The sequence below is a fragment of the Leptodactylus fuscus genome, chromosome 10, assembly GCF_031893055.1.
Source record: "Leptodactylus fuscus isolate aLepFus1 chromosome 10, aLepFus1.hap2, whole genome shotgun sequence".
NCBI lineage: Eukaryota > Metazoa > Chordata > Amphibia > Anura > Leptodactylidae > Leptodactylus > Leptodactylus fuscus.
The window spans coordinates 7,469,796-7,489,611 of NC_134274.1; the positions used below are offsets into that span (position 1 = coordinate 7,469,796).

General features: G+C 42.3%; 2 protein-coding genes across 2 annotated transcripts in view; one reads left to right on the plus strand and one right to left on the minus strand.

Annotated features, from left to right (window-relative positions):
* The window catches only part of LOC142219302 (C-type lectin domain family 2 member A-like), a 121,851-nt gene that overhangs the window by 14,644 nt on the left and 87,391 nt on the right, over positions 1–19,816 (plus strand). The gene's annotated exons all lie outside the window — the stretch shown is intronic.
* Positions 2,524–7,890, minus strand: LOC142183130 (C-type lectin domain family 7 member A-like). The gene is made up of 7 exons (XM_075258076.1): positions 7,878–7,890; positions 6,358–6,453; positions 6,029–6,133; positions 5,012–5,077; positions 4,234–4,382; positions 3,181–3,293; positions 2,524–2,644 (listed from the first exon to the last, which is right to left on the minus strand). The coding sequence occupies exons 1-7, from the start codon at positions 7,888–7,890 to the stop codon at positions 2,524–2,526; spliced, it is 663 nt and encodes a 220-aa protein (XP_075114177.1).

Consider the following 19,816-nt stretch of genomic DNA (forward strand, 5'->3'; position numbering starts at 1 on the left):
CCCTGTCCCACAGGCCCAATGCCTTGGGGTAACCCTGGACTCCGACTTATCCTTCAAACGACATATTCAAACCCTCAACACCTCTTGTCGCCTCCAGCTCAAAAACATCCACCGAATCCAATCCTTCCTCACCCCAGAAACTACCAAGATGCTCGTCCAGGCCCTCATAATCTCCCGCTTAGACTACTGCAACACCCTTCTGCATGGACTCCCAGCTAACACCCCCGCCCCCCTCCAGTCCACCTTAAACTGCGCTGCTCGCTTAATCCACCTCACCCCCCGATCTTCATCAGCTGCTCCCCTCTGCCAGTCCCTCCACTGGTTACCCATAGCCCAGCGAATTGAGTTCAAGCTACTAACGCTAGCATACAAAGCCATCCACAACCTGTCCCCTCCATATCTCTGACCTCACCTGTCCCCTCCATATATCTCTGACCTCATCTCCCGCTACCTGCCCACACGTAACCTCAGATCCTCCAACGACCTCCTACTCTGCTCTGCCCTCATCCGTTCCTCACACAACCATCTCCAAGACTTCTCCCGTGCATCCCCCATACTCTGGAACTCCTTACCACGACACATAAGACTGACCCCAACAATCACAGGATTCAAGAAGGCCCTGAAGACTCCCCTATTCAGGAAGGCCTACAAATTCCAATAACACTATCACCGCACTGCCATCTGTACAGTCTCCCCCTCTCCTTCTGTCTCTACCCCCCTTCCCTCATAGGTTGTAAGCCCTCGCGGGCAGGGCCCTCTACCCCACTGTGCCAGCCGATCACTGTTAGTATGATATGTACCTGTATATTTTGTGTATTGTATGTAACCCCCAAATGTAAAGCACCATGGAATTAATGGTGCTATATAAATAAACAATAATAATAATAATAATAATCATCATCCTACTGTGTTAATGTGAAGGAGTGTCCAGTATGATCAGGTGACCAGGAGGAGGAGTTGAGCTACAGCCCTTTCTGTAGAGGGTTGGAAACCCTGTTGATAGGTGTGTTGGCAGAGATCTGTACATGTGGGGCAGAGATGGACATATTTTTTCTCTGTGCTCCAGTTTTTCCTCAGTGTTTTCCTCTGAAGTCCCAAGTCTTCAAGTACTAAAGTATACCGACCTGTTATCCATACATCTGAGATCTCCGCACGTATCTCTATACAAGTAAGACTTTGGGACAAAGATATATTAGATAAGGCCATAGCTAGTCTGACGGAACATGAGGGTCTCCCGCTGTCAGCACCCCTGTTTCCTCTTCTACATACGTGTACCCAGTTTGCTGAGGACTAACCCCCTGGATACAGGCCTTCCTTACAAGTATATCCAAGTTAAACTACTCAAGCAAGTACTAGTTATCCAAGCCCAAAGTATTTTTGCTCCATTCTCCATCACCTGCTTAACTGGACACTACCTGCAGGAATCACAGTATTGTATGGGAAGAATTATTGTATCATCTCTACATTTGTATTACCTCGTCCTGCTAGTAAAAGAGCAACGACTACCCCCGAGACCTGGTTGTCATTGTCAGGTACCACGTGTGGGCGGGTAGTCGGGGACATCAAAAGGCTTTGGGCACATTTGGGATCGAGGGTCATTCTACAAGCAGGCCACATACTACCCATGACATTATTCCTTGCCCTCCTGAGTGTTGCAATCCCCCTAATTTTCCATTTGCCTTGTACTTTTATAACTCTTCTAGAACAACCAAGGGTATTTCTTATGCTTATAAAGTCATTGGCGATCACTCTACCCTGCCACGACTTGGATTTAGGTCCAAATGGGAATCCGACCTCAGCCAGATATTCACTGACGCTCAATGGACTGAGGTTTTCTCTTTACCTTCCAGGGTATCTCATTGCATTGATCACCTGGAGTCATCCAGGAAATTGATGTATAGAAGGTACTATACGCCAACTAAATTATCACTGATTTTCCACACAGTTTCCAAAACCTGCTGGAGATGTAATTTGGAAACTGGTTCCTTTCTGCTTGTATGGTGGTCATGTCCTTGGCTTGCACCACTTTGAAACCAAATTTACGGCCTACTTTGCACTGTAATCCAATATCTGTTTCCAAAAGGGCCACATGTGGCTCTGCTATCAATAAGTGTTGAATCTACAAGCGGCGCCTTGGTTTTGGAGAAGCTCTTCTAAAGCGTTGCATAAATATGGCATAAGAAAGAGGAAAGTGTCTAACATGTCTAGTGAGTTGTACATAGGTCACTTTGAGAATTTTGGTACAATTTGCATAAGTACTCATATATGCTACTATAAATAATTATCACAAAACAAATCTGAAACCCATAAGCTGTAAGTTTTTGTATTTTATGTGGGATTTTCTAAACTTTTACATGTTTGATGCAGTCTGGGCAATCTGAAATAGCCTCAATTGCCAATATTATTAGTGAATATGGCAAGCTATAATTCCTTGGTGACCATAATATTGGTTTTACATTACACAATAATATAACATGAAGCAATTATTAATCACATGTCCACATATAAAGTAATAATAACGGGTCAGATCTTCAGGGCTTTCTTTACACATATCCATCTGCTTGTAAACTTGCAGGACACTTGATAATAACCGTATTTATTCATTGATACACAATGTCCTGATGAATGTGTCTTTAGCTGGAACCTGAGTAACAAGGGAAGAGATGACAAGTCATTGTAAGTCCAACATTATATAGTCATCTGACCTAAGGAAAAATGGGCCGCTAATGCCCCAACTGTTCTAAAAAGCTCCACTTTGCCAAAAGAGAAGGCGACTGGGATCATCTCTTGCAACAAAGGGAAACAAAATGGATCTTTCATCTAAACATAGAGGTCTTGTGGTGAGTTCTTCAAGTAACACAATGGCCAACTACTGGTGTGATGATGTGGGGAGCCATTGGATACAATGGTCGGTCACCCCTAGTGGTGATATGAGGATAACACTCGTACACACACAGCAAAGATTTTACAGGCAGAGACTAGGGTTGTGTCGATCTTGAGATTTCAGGATCGATTTTAAAATCTGATTTCCGATCATTTTCCAGTCGATGCCGATCATGAAATTTGCTCGATCGCCGATCGGAATCTGGTCTTTCCCAGTCCCAATCACTCAACCCCAGCGGAGACGTATTCACAGCCAGAGTAATGACCAGTGTGTGCTAGTATCAGTAAGTCACTTACAAGCTGCTGTTATAAGGTTCTCCATCCGCCCATCTCCAGTCATCTCCATCGCAGTGAAGTCCTATCCAATATGCGATTTCTTTACCCTGTCTTAGAGTGCTCAGTATAAACTCCTAGAAGAAGAAGAAAAAAAAAACTATTTCCTGAGGTTTTTTGTATATATTTTTTTGGCAGAACTTCAGGATGATATAGAGATGAGATGAAATATATCTCGCGCTGCAGATCACTTTTGCAAGAAATTCCTTGTCTTGAGCTAAATCCTAATTAAAGGGATCCTATCATTCAATCACTTTTTTTTCTCCCTAACACGTTGGAATAGCCTTAAGAAAGGTTATTCTTCTCCTACCTTTCGTTGTCTTCTCCACTCCACCGTTCGCCTAAAATCCTGGTTCTTGTCGGTATGTAAATGAGTTCTTTCGCAGCACTGGAGGCGGGCCCCAGTGCTCAGACAGCCCTGGGGGCATCCCCAATGCTGCCAGAGATCTGTATTCTAAGTGGCCATTTTCTCATGGCCAGCGGGCATGCGCAGTCGGCTTGCCCTAGGCCCGAGGCCTAGAAGTTACAAGCCGCCACCGGAAGAAGACGTGGTGAAGACTTCGTTCCAGAAGAAGACTGAGGCGGCGCTGGAGAGTTCTCTGACGGCATTGGGGACTCCCCCAGTGCTGCGAAAGAACCCATTTAAATACCGAGAAAAAACGGGATTTTAGGCGAACGGTGGCACGGAGAAGACAACCAAAGGTAGGAGAATAGCAGCCTTTCTTAAGGCTATTCCAACGTGTTAGGGAGAAAAAAAGTGATTGAATGATAGGATCCCTTTAAAGGATTATCCAGATCCTGAGCCAGGAACGGTGACCTTTGCCGCCATGAACTGTAGATTTATATTGTTGCTCAAGGACGTCCTAAACTGTGCCAAACAAGCAGAAGCCCCATTGCAGTTCGAATGAATAGGTACGATCTGAAAAGGAACCCTAGATTTGGGGCAGGTCAGAGTTTCCCTGTATGCCAGCATATACAATACACCCCATTCTCTAAGGACACAAAGACATATCATACCTGCTGTTCCTTATCCTTTATGGTCACCAGATCCGCTCCCATCATCTTACAATGATCCCGACTCTGGTCCCAGGTTCTGTCTGATACATCTGAGTAGTAATAGCAGTCATCTCCATATAGAAGCCAATGAGGGGGACACAGAAGACATCCTAAAAGTACAACATATAAAGTGCTCAGCAAATCCCCAAACTTATATTTTAACTAGTGTGTCCATACGGCCAGGAAAGTAATTTAAGTGAATTGATTGAAAATAATGCAAAGACCATGGTACTACGGATATAGATACCAATATGGTTACAGATATATCATAACATAACTTGTAACTCTTTTCTGGTTTAATATTTCACACCAGCAACACAACAAATGTCTTAGCAGGTGCTGCCCATCAATTCTAATGAACTGCCAGGCAGCACCATCAGCCTTGCTCTCTTCTTGCTCACATTCCTGTGGCCTATAGTGGGAGTATCAGACACTGTATAACATTATAGCAGAGCTGTGGCTGCTATTAGCCATTGTGACACAGTACAGGGGAAAATAAAACATTGGTGGTGGTAATTAGAAAAAAATCAATCTTCATTAGAGCCTTGGCCATTTGGGTTTAGTGATGGTCGGTTCTTCTGTGATAGGGGGACCACCGCGAGTAATATCAGCATTGATCCCATTATCCCTATGACACATTGGTGGCAGCAGTACTGTAATAAAACATATCCGGCCCCAACGGTTCTAATGTAATGTTACTATATGAGATGATCGGACATGGATACAATTACTCTCTCACCTGAAGGACTGTCAGTCTTGTTCTGGCAGAGATCCTTATATAACTCATTCCTATATTTCTCTTCATCTGTATGGGAATAAAAAAGAGAAGCTGAAGATGTTACAGAAAATGAAGTATCTTAAGGTGTTACAATGAAAGTGACTGTATAAGGCAAAGATCAGAGGGGGAGAAGATGCCGGAGGTCTTTATACTCACCAGTAGACATGGCAGTCTTATTCCCAGAGGAGTGGACAGGAGTACAGGACCAGGTGTCCGTTGCAGAAGAACCGCGCTGTCTGGTGTATAGAAGAGGATGGTAGACCAAGATCCAAACTTGAATCATTTATTGAATAAAATACAGTACAGCACACAGCACGACGCGTTTCGGGCCTCACAATGGCCCTTTCCCAAGTGCAAAAAGAGGAACATAGTTGCAGTGTGACTGTCAGCAGAGTCCTCCGGCACCTGTCCTTGCTGCAGCTGAGTAAGTGATGCAGATAATTCAGTCATTTGGACTCAGGGCAGAGCAATACTATTCAAACCTGACTGAGGAAACTTTTAGTGAAGAGTTCAGCGGTCCCCTTTAGGGTTCCTCTTCTAGATCTTTAGGTTTGGTTGTACAACTTAACAGCTAGAAGCCACGTAAGGAACACGAATAAAGTAAATCTCCCGCAGTGTCCGTACTTGTGTTGCTGACAGTCACACTGCAACTATGCCTTCTTTATGAACTTGGGAAAGGGCCATTGTGAGTCCCGAAATGCGTCGTGCTGTGTGCTGTACTGTATTTTATTCAATAAATTATTCAAGTTTGGATCTTGGTCTACCATCCTCTTCTATACACCAGACAGTGTGGTTCTTCCACAATGGACCCCTGGTCCTGTACTCCTGTCCACGACTCTCTCGGTCCTCCGGTGACAAATTGAACTGCTGCCACTCTCACCTTAATACGCTTCCTAAGTGTTGTGACTGTTCACAACCCTGCAAGGTGAGAGGCTGCCTGGTCTTTGTCAACATTTGCTTGTTTTCAAATTCACTTACCACTCCTAATACTGCACTTAGTGAGCTCGGTGTCCTCTCTTTGTGTTCTGTTCACAAAGGACTCATCTTCTGAAAGTGAACGTCCACCATCTCCCCTCCTATAAACTAAAAAAACACAAAGAATTTTTATTCTAAGACAAAACAGACTGGTGGCGGATGCAAGGCCTATGAGAGTTCCTGAAAACTAACGAAAATAAATGGGGCGAAAAATATGTGCAAGACTAATATTACCAAGACTGTTACACTATAAGAGCCTGTGTATTATCCCATGTATACAAGGCGCTGATATGTGAGATAATGGCCAGGCTCAGGTTCTATACTCTACTCACCAAGTGCTCCAATAATGCGGATGAGAATAATATTCACCCCTAAGAGGACGGCAATGACCACAAATTTCCAGGAAGGTCTCCAGGTCTTCTGCTTATCTGGGCAGATAAAGAATACGACTCCATTATTATGAAATCCTTGGTGTTTGGGGTTGGACTTAAAGGTTTTATAAACCAACTGGACATTATATGTCTAAAAGTATGTGACCCCCCCAATTATTAAGATCCCACCTATTGTAAACAAGTGCATTAAGTCAAGCATACAGCCACATGTACAACACAATAGTGCACCATCTGGTTTAGCAATTCAGTCCTAGTCACTTAAATGAGAAGGAGGTCAAGACCCCTTCAATGACCCTCTTCAATGAACTTGACACTTTGCTTCAAAAGGTGGAGCATGGATACCTTTGTTTCTGGCTATTTCCTAAGAAGATCAGCACCTAAAAACATTGACATAGCCTGTCACCTCCAGACATCGCTACAATGTTTCTATGGCGGCCAGGGGTCTATGAATGCCCACTAATGGATAATATATGCTGTAATGGTCAGGTCACTTAATGGATACAATATTCAATACAAAGTTAAATTAAAATATAATCTAAGGAAGAAATCAGAAAAAAATTGTATTTCCTTTAGCAATGCTTTATTATGTAAACCATGAGAAATTTTTTAAACGTGGCGCTATGTGCAAAAAGCACACAAAAAACGCCTGGCGTTACTCTGTGTGAATACAGCCTTAAAAGGGATTCTACCACCAAACTAACATTTTTTCTTATTACCACGTCGGAATAGCCTTAAGAAGGGCTATTTGTCTCTTACCTTTAGACGTGGTCTCTGCGGTGCCGTTCCTTAGAAATATTGGTTTTAACCGGTATGCAAATGAGTTCTCCGCAGCAATGAGGGCGGGCCCCAGAGCTCAAACGCCAATGGGGATGTCCCCATTGCTGCCAGAGAACTGTCTCCAGCGACGCCTCCATCTTCAGCAGCATCCTCCCCCTCTCTCGTCGTCTTCCGTCTGGATCAACTCCGACGCCTGCGCCGTCGGCTCTACCAGTGAGACACAAGTACAGTAGAGCTGACTGCGCATGCCGGCCGGTGGCCATTTTTGGGAGGCCGCTCTTGCTCTTGTAGTTCAATACAGGACCGTACTGCGCAGGCATCGGAGGTTGAACCGAGACGGAAGACAGAAGAGGCGGTTGCAGCTGAAGATGGAGGCATCGCTGGAGTAAGCTCTCGGGCAGCAGTGGGGACGCCCCCATTGCCGTTTGAGCACTGGGGCCCGCCCTCATTGCTGTGGAGAACTCATTTGCATACCGGTTAAAACTGGTATTTCTAAAGAACGGCACTGCGAAGATTCGTAAGAGACGAATAGCCTTTCTTAAGGCTATTCCGACGTGGTAAATAGAAAAAATGTTGGTTTAGTGGTAGAATCCCTTTAAATTAAAATATATAAAGTCTATCTATCTATAGACTATCTTATGTGATCAAATTCTTTAGCTATTTATTTGGCCGTTGTCTCTTACCCGGCGTCTCCATGTCTCCAGCAGTCAGTGCTATGTCTGTTATATAATGTTCTCGCCTTCTCATAGTCACTGTGGTCTATAGGTTGGCAGTAAGAACGTCTGCCCCTTCCTGTGTCTGTATAGGAGAAGATTACGTTGCAAATGTCATATAGAACTAGTGACCCCTTTACATGCAGCGAGACGACTGACCACAGGATTTTAATGACTTTAAATGTTTCAAAAGAAAACTCAGTAGAATCTATAAAGAAACAGTTTTCAGACAGTGTCTGAATAAGGTCCTGAATAAGGGTATTTTAAAGGGATCCTATCATTGGACACCCTTTTTTCTGTCTAAGAAAGGCTATTCTTCTCCTACCTTTAGATGTCTTCTCCGCGCCGCTGTTCGGTAGAAATTCTTCAATATGCAATTGAGTTATCTCGCAGCACTGGGGGCGGTCCCCAGCACTCAAACAGCACTGGAGGTGTCCCCAATGCTGCCAGAGAACTCTCCAGGGCCGCCTCCATCTTCTTCATGAACATCCTTTCCCTCTGTCTTCTTCCATCCTGGGTTTCAAACTTCTAGCCCTTGGGCAGAGCCGACTGTACATGCCTGGGTCACAAGATAATGGCCGATAACACAGTAAGCTGGTGTAAGCGACCATTGTCTTGTGGCCCGGACATGTGCAGTCTGCTCTGCCCGAGGTCTAGACGATTGAAATCCAGGATAGAAGAAGATGCAGCGAGAGGCCGTTCCTGAAGAAGATGGAGATGTCGCTGGAGAGTTCTCTCGCAGCATTGTGGACGCCCCCAGTGCTGCGAGACAACTCATTTGCATACCAAAGAAAACCCAGATTTCTACTGAATGGTGCCGCGGACAAGACATCTTAAGGCTATTCCTACATGTTATCGAGAAAAAAAGGGTATCCAGTGATAGGAACCCTTTAACCCCTTCCCGCCGGTGACATTTTTTAATTTTGGTTTTCGCTCCCCACCTTGCAAACCCCATAACTTTTTACATTTCTATTACTAGAGCCATAAGAGGGCTTAATGTTTGTGGGACAAATTGTTCTTCATGATGGTATCATTTATTATTCTGTACAATGTAATGGGAAGCTGGAAAAAAAATGAGGTGGAATTGGAGAATAACTGCATTTGTGCCACTTTTTTATGGGTTTCGTTTTTGCAGCGTTCACTGTGCAGCCAAAATGACCGGTCCCCTGTATTCTATGTTTCTGTACGATTCCGAGGATACCAAATGTATATGGTTTTATTTACAAAAATATTTATTTACAAAAATCTAAAACTTTGCAAAAAAATTATTTTCTAAACGTTGCCATATTCGGACACCCTTAACTTTTTTCTAGATTTCAGTGTACGGGGATGTATAGGGCGTCTTTCTTTGCAGGACCAGGTGTACTTTTTAGTTATACCATGGTGGGGAAGGTCTATGGCTTTGGTCAGAAGCGAAACAATGGAAAAAATGGAAGTTTGGCACTTCTGATTTTTTTCCCCTCACGGGTGTTTACTATACGGGCAAAATATTTTTATAAGTTTGTAGAGCGGGTGTTTTTACACAAATGGATACCTAATGTGTAGGTGTTTCACAGGTGATTTTTTACTTTCATATGTATACACAGAAAGGGGGGTGATTTTTAGGTTGTGTTTTTTTTTTTTTTTTTTAAGTATTTACAGATCAGTCTCAATAGCTATAGGTGAGCCTTCATAAGGCTTCCAGCTGTCAGACAAACAGGTCGGCTCCCACAATCTGCCTGCTAGAATTAAGGTACAGGACTGGTGGGGACCGGGCCCAGAAGATATTTTTTGACTTTGGGGGGAATCTTTAACTGCAATGCCTGTGATCAGAGTTATCTCTGATCATGGGCATTAGCTCTGGGTCTCCGCTGTAAAATATAGCGAAGACCCAGTTGCTATTGCTTCTATGATGCAGAAGAGTGGCAGCCATCTTTAAAAAAAACCCGGCATCTGCCATACTATTACGGTGGCTGTTGGAAAAGGGTTAATGTGGTGGGTGACTGGGAATATAGCAATGGCATAAGTCATTTCAAGTCTCATTTCTTAAATATTTTGGAGAGTTGGGTAGAACCTATCTATAATACACAGTGTATGACACTGTCAGGACTCCTAGGACTATATATATATATATATATATATATATATATATATATATATATATATATATACTGTATATATATACATATATATATATATATATATATATATATATATATATACTGTATATATATACATATATATATATATATATATATATATATCTTATAAAAATGAATTCTTGTCTGTCTGTCTGTCTGTCCGTCTGTCTGTACTCTAATGCGAACCAAACGACTGGATCGATCTTCACCAAATTTGGTACAGAGATACTTCTGATATCAGGGAAGATTTAAGACGAGACTCCAACTCGCTCGGACATACCGTTGCTGAGATACAGCATTCCAAACACAGTGCCCCCCCCCCCCCTTAGCCAATACAAACCTGCAAGTCTTTCACTCATATTCCAGCTGCCATACACACGGTCACTCCACATGCACAATACAACACTGATATCCAAACTGAGATACACGCATCAGAGGATTAGATACACAGATCAGCACACAGTATCACATGCCAGAGGATTAGATACACGGGTCTGCACACAGTCCCACACACCAGAGGATTAAATACGCACTTCTGCACACAGTTCCACACACTGAAGGATTTGATACGTGCATCTGCACACGGTTTCACATGCCGAAGGATTAGATACAGGCGTCTACACACAGTTCCACACTCCAGAGGATTAGATACGTGCGTCTGCACACATTTGTACACGCCATAGGATTAGATACACGCGTCTGCACACAGTTCCACATTCCAGAGGATTAGATATGCGCGTCTGCACACAGTTCCACATTCCAGAGGATTAGATACGCGCATCTGCACACAGTTGTACATGTCATAGGATTAGATACGCGCGTCTACACATAGTTCCACACGCCAAAGGATTAGATATGCACGTCTGCACACAGTACCACACGGGGAGGATTAGATACGCGCATCTACACACAGTACCACATGCCATGGGATTAGATACGCGCATCTGCACACAGTACCACATGCCGGGGGATTGGATACACGCGTCTACACACAGTTCCACACGCCGTAGGATTAGATACGCGCCTCTTCACACAATACCACACAGGGGAGGATTAGATACACGTGTCTTCACACAGTTGTACACACCATAGGATTAGATACACGTGTCTGCACACAGTACCACATGCCATAGGATTAGATACGCGCATCTACACACAGTACCACATGCCGTAGAATTAGATACACGCGTCTACACACAGTTCCACACTCCAGAAGATTAGATACGTGTGTCTGCACACAGTTGTACACGCCATAGGATTAGATACACGCGTCTGCACACAGTACCACATGCAGTAGGATTAGATACGTGCGTCTACACAAAGTTTCTCACGGCGAAGGATTAGATACACGCCTCTTCGCACAATACCACACAGGGGAGGATTAGATACGTGTGTGTGCACACAGTACCACAAGCCAGAGAATTAGATACGCATCTCAGCACACAGTATCACACGGGGGAGGATTAGATATGCGCATCTACACACAGTACCACATGCCATAGGATTAGATACGCACATCTGCACACAGTACCACATGCCGGGGGATTGGATACGCATGTCTACACACAGTTCCACACGCCGTAGGATTAGATACGCGCCTCTTCACACAATACCATAAAGGGGAGGATTAGATACACGTGTCTTCACACAGTTGTACACACCATAGGATTAGATACACGGGTCTGCACACAGTCCCACACACCAGAGGATTAAATACGCACTTCTGCACACAGTACCACATGCCATAGGATTAGATACGCGCACCTGCACACGGTTCCACATGCCGAAGGATTAGATACATGCGTCTACACACAGTTCCACACTCCAGAGGATTAGATACACAGATCAACACACAGTATCACACGCCAGAGGATTAGATACACGGGTCTCCACACAGTCCCACACACCAGAGGATTAAATACGCATTTCTGCACACAGTTCCACACACTGAAGGATTTGATACACGCGTCTGCACACGGTTCCACATGCCGTAGGATTAGATACACGCGTCTACACACAGTTCCACATTCCAGAGGACTAGATGCGCACGTCTGCACACAGTTGTACACGCCATAGGATTAGATACACGCGTCTGCACACAGTACCACATGCAGTAGGATTAGATACGCGCGTCTACACATAGTTCCACACGCCAAAGGATTAGATACGCGCCTCTTCACACAATACCACACAGGGGAGGATTAGATACGTGTGTGTGCACACAGTACCACACTTTGGAGTATTAGATACATGTCTCTGCACACAGTACCACAAGCCAGAGAATTAGATACGCGTCTCAGCACACAGTATCACACGGGGGAGGATTAGATACGCGTGTTTACACACAGTACCACACGGGGGAGGATTAGATACGCGCGTCTACACACAGTACCACATGCCATAGGATTAGATATGCGCATCTGCACACAGTACCACATGCCGGGGGATTGGATACACGCCTCTACACACAGTTCCACACGCCGTAGGATTAGATACGCGCCTCTTCACACAATACCACACAGGGGAGGATTAGATACACGTGTCTTCACACAGTTGTACACGCCATAGGATTAGATACACGCATCTGCACACAGTACCACATGCCGTAGGATTAGATACACGCGTCTGCACACAGTACCACATGCCGTAGGATTAGATACACGCGTCTACACACAGTACCACATGCCGTAGGATTAGATACACGTGTCTGCACACAGTACCACATGCCGTAGGATTAGATACATGCGTCTACACACAGTTCAACACGCCGTAGGATTAGATACGCGCCCCTTCACACAATACCACACAGGGGAGGATTAAATACGTGCGTCTGCACACAGTACCACACACCAGAGAATTAGATAAGCGTGTCTGCACACAGTACAAAATTCCGTAGGATTAGATACGCACGTCTGCACACAGTACCACATGCCGTAGGATTAGATACGCGCCTCTTCACACAATACCACACAGGGGAGGATTAGATACGTGCATCTGCACACAGTACCACATGCCAGAGTATTAGATACGCGCATCTGCACACAGTACCGCACGCCAGAGTCATTAGATATGCACGTCTGCACACAGTTTCAATTACCGGAGGATTAGATACGTGCCTCTTCACACAATGCCACACAGGGGAGGATTAGATATGTGCATCTGCACACAGTACCACACCAACAAGGATTAGATACTTGCATCTAAACACAGTACTACACGGGGAAGGATTAGATACAGCTTTACTCCAGGTATCCATAACAACTGATCACAGGTTTTTCACTGACATCCAAAATGAGATCCACACAATCACATGACGCTTATGGACATACACACAAACCACATACAAAATACACCAGTGCAAAACTGGACAATTCTAATGGGGCCACTACACAAACATAAAATGTAATATACCCGTGCGAAGCCGGGTCCTCCCTCTAGTGTATATATATATATATATATAAAATACACAGTGTATGACACTGTCAGGACTCCTAGGACTATATATCTATAATACATAGTGTATGACAGTGTCAGGGCTCCTAGGACTATATATATCTATAATACATAGTGTATGACACTGTCAGGACTCCTAGGACTATATATCTATAATACATAGTGTATGACACTGTCAGGGCTCCTAGGACTATATAAATCTATAATACATAGTGTATGACACTGTCAGGACTCCTAGGACTATATATATCTATAATACATAGTGTATGACACTGTCAGGACTCCTAGGACTATATATATATATCTATAATACCTAGTGTATGACACTGTCAGGACTCCTAGGACTATATATATCTATAATACATAGTGTATGACACTGTCAGGGCTCCTAGGACTATATATCTATAACACATAGTGTATGACACTGTCAGGATTCCTAGGACTATATACACCTATAATACATAGTGCATGACACTGTCAGGGCTCCTAGGACTATATATATCTATAATACATAGTATATGACACTGTCAGGGCTCCTAGGACTATATATCTATAATACATAGTGTATGACACTATCAGGGCTCCTAGGACTATATATCTATAATACATAGTGTATGACACTGTCAGGGCTCCTAGGACTATATATCTATAATACATAGTGTATGACACTGTCAGGACTCCTAGAACTATATACACCTATAATACATAGTGTATGACACTGTCAGGACTCCTAGGACTATATATATCTATAATACATAGTGTATGACACTGTCAGGATTCCTAGGACTATATACACCTATAATACATAGTGTATGACACTGTCAGGGCTCCTAGGACTATATATATATCTATAATACATAGTGTATGACACTGTCAGGGCTCCTAGGACTATATATCTATAATACATAGTGTATGACACTGTCAGGGCTCCTAGGACTATATATCTATAATACATAGTGTATGACACTGTCAGGACTCCTAGGACTATATATATATCTATAATACCTAGTGTATGACACTGTCAGGACTCCTAGGACTATATATATCTATAATACATAGTGTATGACACTGTCAGGACTCCTAGGACTATATATATATATATATATCTATAATACATAGTGTATGACACTGTCAGGACTCCTAGGACTATATACACCTATAATACATAGTGTATGACACTGTCAGGGCTCCTAGGACTATATATATATATATATATATATATATATATATATATATATATATCTATAATACATAGTGTATGACACTGTCAGGGCACCTAGGACTATATACACCTATAATATATAGTGTATGATACTGTCAGGGCTCCTAGGACTATATATATCTATAATACATAGTGTATGACACTGTCAGGGCTCCTAGGACTATATATCTATAATACATAGTGTATGACACTATCAGGGCTCCTAGGACTATATATCTATAATACATAGTGTATGACACTGTCAGGGCTCCTAGGACTATATATCTATAATACATAGTGTATGACACTGTCAGGACTCCTAGGACTATATACACCTATAATACATAGTGTATGACACTGTCAGGACTCCTAGGACTATATATATCTATAATACATAGTGTATGACACTGTCAGGATTCCTAGGACTATATACACCTATAATACATAGTGTATGACACTGTCAGGGCTCCTAGGACTATATATATCTATAATACATAGTGTATGACACTGTCAGGGCTCCTAGGACTATATATCTATAATACATAGTGTATGACACTGTCAGGGCTCCTAGGACTATATATCTATAATACATAGTGTATGACACTGTCAGGACTCCTAGGACTATATACACCTATAATACATAGTGTATGACACTGTCAGGACTCCTAGGACTATATACACCTATAATACATAGTGTATGACACTGTCAGGACTCCTAGGACTATATATATCTATAATACATAGTATATGACACTGTCAGGACTCCTAGGACTATATATCTATCTATAATACATAGTGTATGACACTGTCAGGACTCCTAGGACTATATATATCTATAATACATAGTGTATGACACTGTCAGGGCTCCTAGGACTATATATATCTATAATACATAGTGTATGACACTGTCAGGGCTCCTAGGACTATATATATCTGTAATACATAGTGTATGACACTGTCAGGACTCCTAGGACTATATATATATCTATAATACATAGTGTATGACACTGTCAGGGCTCCTAGGACTATATATATCTATAATACATAGTGTATGACACTGTCAGGACTCCTAGGACTATATATATCTATAATACATAGTGTATGACACTGTCAGGACTCCTAGGACTATATATATATATCTATAATACATAGTGTATGACACTGTCAGGGCTCCTAGGACTATATATATCTATAATACATAGTGTATGACACTGTCAGGGCTCCTAGGACTATATATATCTATAATACATAGTGTATGACACTGTCAGGGCTCCTAGGACTATATATATCTATAATACATAGTGTATGACACTGTCAGGACTCCTAGGACTATATATATATATCTATAATACATAGTGTATGACACTGTCAGGGCACCTAGGACTATATACACCTATAATACATAGTGTATGATACTGTCAGGGCTCCTAGGACTATATATATCTATAATACATAGTGTATGACACTGTCAGGGCTCCTAGGACTATATATCTATAATACATAGTGTATGACACTATCAGGGCTCCTAGGACTATATATCTATAATACATAGTGTATGACACTGTCAGGGCTCCTAGGACTATATATCTATAATACATAGTGTATGACACTGTCAGGACTCCTAGGACTATATACACCTATAATACATAGTGTATGACACTGTCAGGACTCCTAGGACTATATATATCTATAATACATAGTGTATGACACTGTCAGGGCTCCTAGGACTATATATATCTATAATACATAGACTGAACTACTGTCATTAACAAAGTCCCAGTGAAAGTGTGAGCACACTGTCAGGGCTCCTAGGACTATATATACATTCTAATAATGTCCTTGTACAATGGTAGGTCCTCTTTAAGGGGCGTTGTGTAGGTGAGGACAATATGGGTCGGGTGCCTGGAGAAGTGAGGATTCAAAGATGTCTGTGTTGCAAACTTTACAGAGACAAATCTCAGCTGGAAGTAGTGGTCACGGCGGCCCAGAGGGAAGAGACGGGAAATGTGAGCGACTAGTCAGGGACGTTTCCGGGAAGTCACAACAAAATGTTACTCACTGTAATGTTACCACTGCCTCAGGCGGCAGAAAGGCCAGGTTCACCACTGCATACACTATGTATTATAGATATATAGTCCTAGGAGTTCTGATATCATGATATACTATGTATTATAGATATACATAACCCCTTCGTAATATCTGCCGTATGTTAGGATCGGGTCTCGCAGGTATCCATCCCAGCGCAAAGCGCCACCTGCGGGGCAGCCCAACTCCCGCCCTCGGTCTTATGCAGTGAGGCGACTGGAGTCTAAGTCCAATTTTCCCCCTACTGAGCGTGCTCGGACATTTTGGAGCTGCTCAGAGGTGAAGTCCCATTTTGGCCATACTGAGCATGACCGGTGAGGTCATGGCCACCACCCCTGCTGGGCGGGGACTTCCCTTTATATAGTGTGAGCCGACGCCCACCAGGTGCTCACACTTTCACTGGGACTTTGTTAATGACAGTAGTTCAGGGCTGGGATCCAGTAGTCAAGCAGGTTGCCAGATCCTGAACTGTCAGCCTACACCAAAGCTCAGAGCAGTGGTATCTTTTCCAGCCTGTGGCGCTGACAGCAGGTTTGGTCTCTTAGTTAGCCTATTTGAATGGTCTATTCCCTTTGTACTCCTAGCTGTTGCAGGAGCATTTTTTGTTGCTGACCATCGGTGAGGGTTAACCCTTGGCAGCCTTGATGTGTCAGATGTATACAGGCGCTCCTTGCCAGTGAAGTTAACTGGCAAGGTTTGGTTGCAGCCTGTTCACATTGAGTGCCGCGCCACATCACTGCCTGTACAGTTTAACTGGTAGTGTGCTGTTCAGACATACAGCCGCCCATCTCGGCCTGTGGACCTTGCTGCAGTATTGTGGTATATACGGTATATAAAAAAAATTAAAAATTTTAATCACACCTTTCCCTTAGAATACATATGAAATTTAAAGTCACATACACATTAGGTATCCTGTGTCTGATAACATCTGTTATACAAACTTATAAAAATATTTTTCCCATGGTTTATGGTGAACTCCATAGTGGGAATAAAAACAAAAGTGCAAATCAAAGCAATAGACGTTCCCCAAAAAAGTACATCTGGCTCTGCACAAAAAGAAGCCCTATGCATCTCTGTGCACAGAAATATAAAAAAAAAAGTTCTGGGTGTCAGAATATGGCAGGTCTAAGAAAAAAAAATTTTTTGCAAAGATTTTTTTTTTTTAAGGGGTTAAAATGTAAATAAAAATATATGAATTTGGTATTCCCAGAATCGTACTGACACATAGAATACAGGTGATATCATTTTGTCTGCACAGTGAATACCATAAAAATGAAGCTCGTAAAAAAGTTGCTCGTAAAAAAGTTTCTCCAATCCCCTCCCCCACTCTAATTTTCTTCCAGCTTCCCAGTACTGTCAATGAGACTTCTGCCCCTCTCAGCAGGTATTTTGACCTCCTCATGAGCAAACTGCTCCAGCTGTTTCGGGTTTGAAGGGGCCTTTTCCAAAAAAACATGTTTCAGCTCCTTCCAAAGATGCTCAATAGGATTTAGGTGTGGGCTCATAGAAGCCACTTCAGAATAGTTCAATGTTTTCCTCTTAGACATTCTTGTGTGTTTTGGGTCATTATCCTGTTACAAGACCCCTGACCTATGACTGAGACCAAGCTTTCTGACACTGAGCAGCACATTTCTCTCTAGAATCCCTTGATAGTCTTGAGATTTCATTGGACCCTGCACAGATTCAAGACACCCTGTGCTGGATGCAGCAAAGCAGCCTCAGAACATAACAGAGGCCCCTCCATGTTTTACAGTAGGGACAGTCTTCTTTTCAAGATAGGCTTCACTTTTCCGTCTGTGACCATAGAACTCATGTTCCTTTCCAAAAAGTGTGATTTTTGTCTCATCTGTCCATAGGACATTCTCCCAGAAGCTTTGTGACTCGTCAGCATGTACTTTGGTTATTATCACTTTTGTCAAATTCAAGTTATTTCTGTGACCATTGTGGGGATTTTTTTCATTAAATGAGGGAACCAACAATTTTGTCCATGTGTGTATATAGATACAAAGCTTATATATTATATATAAATAGTGAATCCAAATAAAACGGAGAAGTGGACTAAAACAGAACGTATATATATATATATATATATATATATATATATATAATCGACATAAAAATGTATTAAGATAGGAAAGTGTTAATCTGCCAAAATTAGAAAGGATACATGTGAATATAGATACATCTCCAGTGTGTGGTAAACCATACAGTGCCAGTATATGTATACATTTTCAGCGATTTAATACACTTTACATGCAGGACAAAGCAGAATATCTACAATTCGATTCCTTTGTCCAAGTTAAAATCCCAATTTAAGGTGAAATACTGAAGAATGTTGGTGTAATTAATGAATCCAGAAAGAATATAGCTTTTTTCATTTAAAACATGGAAAAAATCTTTATTTTAATTCACAAAAAAATAAAAATAAATCCAATTTGTTTTGTTTAAAAATCTTATCAATGGGCCCTATAGAATTTCTGTGAATTAGTTTCATATTTTTTATTGTGTAACTTAAATCATTCCTTGACACTATCCGGCATAAATGTACGTATGTTGCTGGTGTTAGGTATTTTTATATGCAATTTGCCTACAAGGCAGAAAAGATTCCATTTTTGATACTCTGCTAACCCCCCCCCCCCCCCCATTTTATTATAACTTTCAATGATATATCATATATACACAGTGTGTATATATATATATACACTATTTGTATCCTATTTTGTAGACCATGCTTCCGTGGCTCCTATTCATGTAATTAAAGGAGCCACAGAAGCACGGCCCGTACAAGGGCAGCACATGAGGACAACCGGCCTAAAGCATATAGGGGACTGCAGCTGCTTTATCTACAGTGAGTCAACTGCAATTGAATGCTGTGACCTCAGATTCAGAGTATATATGTAAGAATGAATGAAAAAGTAAAGGTTTATATTGTTCTTACCTGTTGTCTCCATGGATTTAGCAGTGCAATGAGTATAGTCACTGTACAGGTTAGTGCTAGAAATGTCTGACCCTTCCTCCGTGTGACTACATACTCACAAATACCATAATGC

What these genes read in the sequence shown, in the direction of transcription:
- LOC142183130 (XM_075258076.1), bottom strand. An exon ending in CCGCATTATTGGAGCACTTG is followed by an intron (nt 6,134 to 6,357) that starts GTGAGTAGAGTA and finishes GTGTTTTTTTAG; the next exon opens with TTTATAGGAGGGGAGATGGT. An exon ending in GAACCTTATAACAGCAGCTT is followed by an intron (nt 2,645 to 3,180) that starts GTAAGTGACTTA and finishes CTTGTTACTCAG; the next exon opens with GTTCCAGCTAAAGACACATT.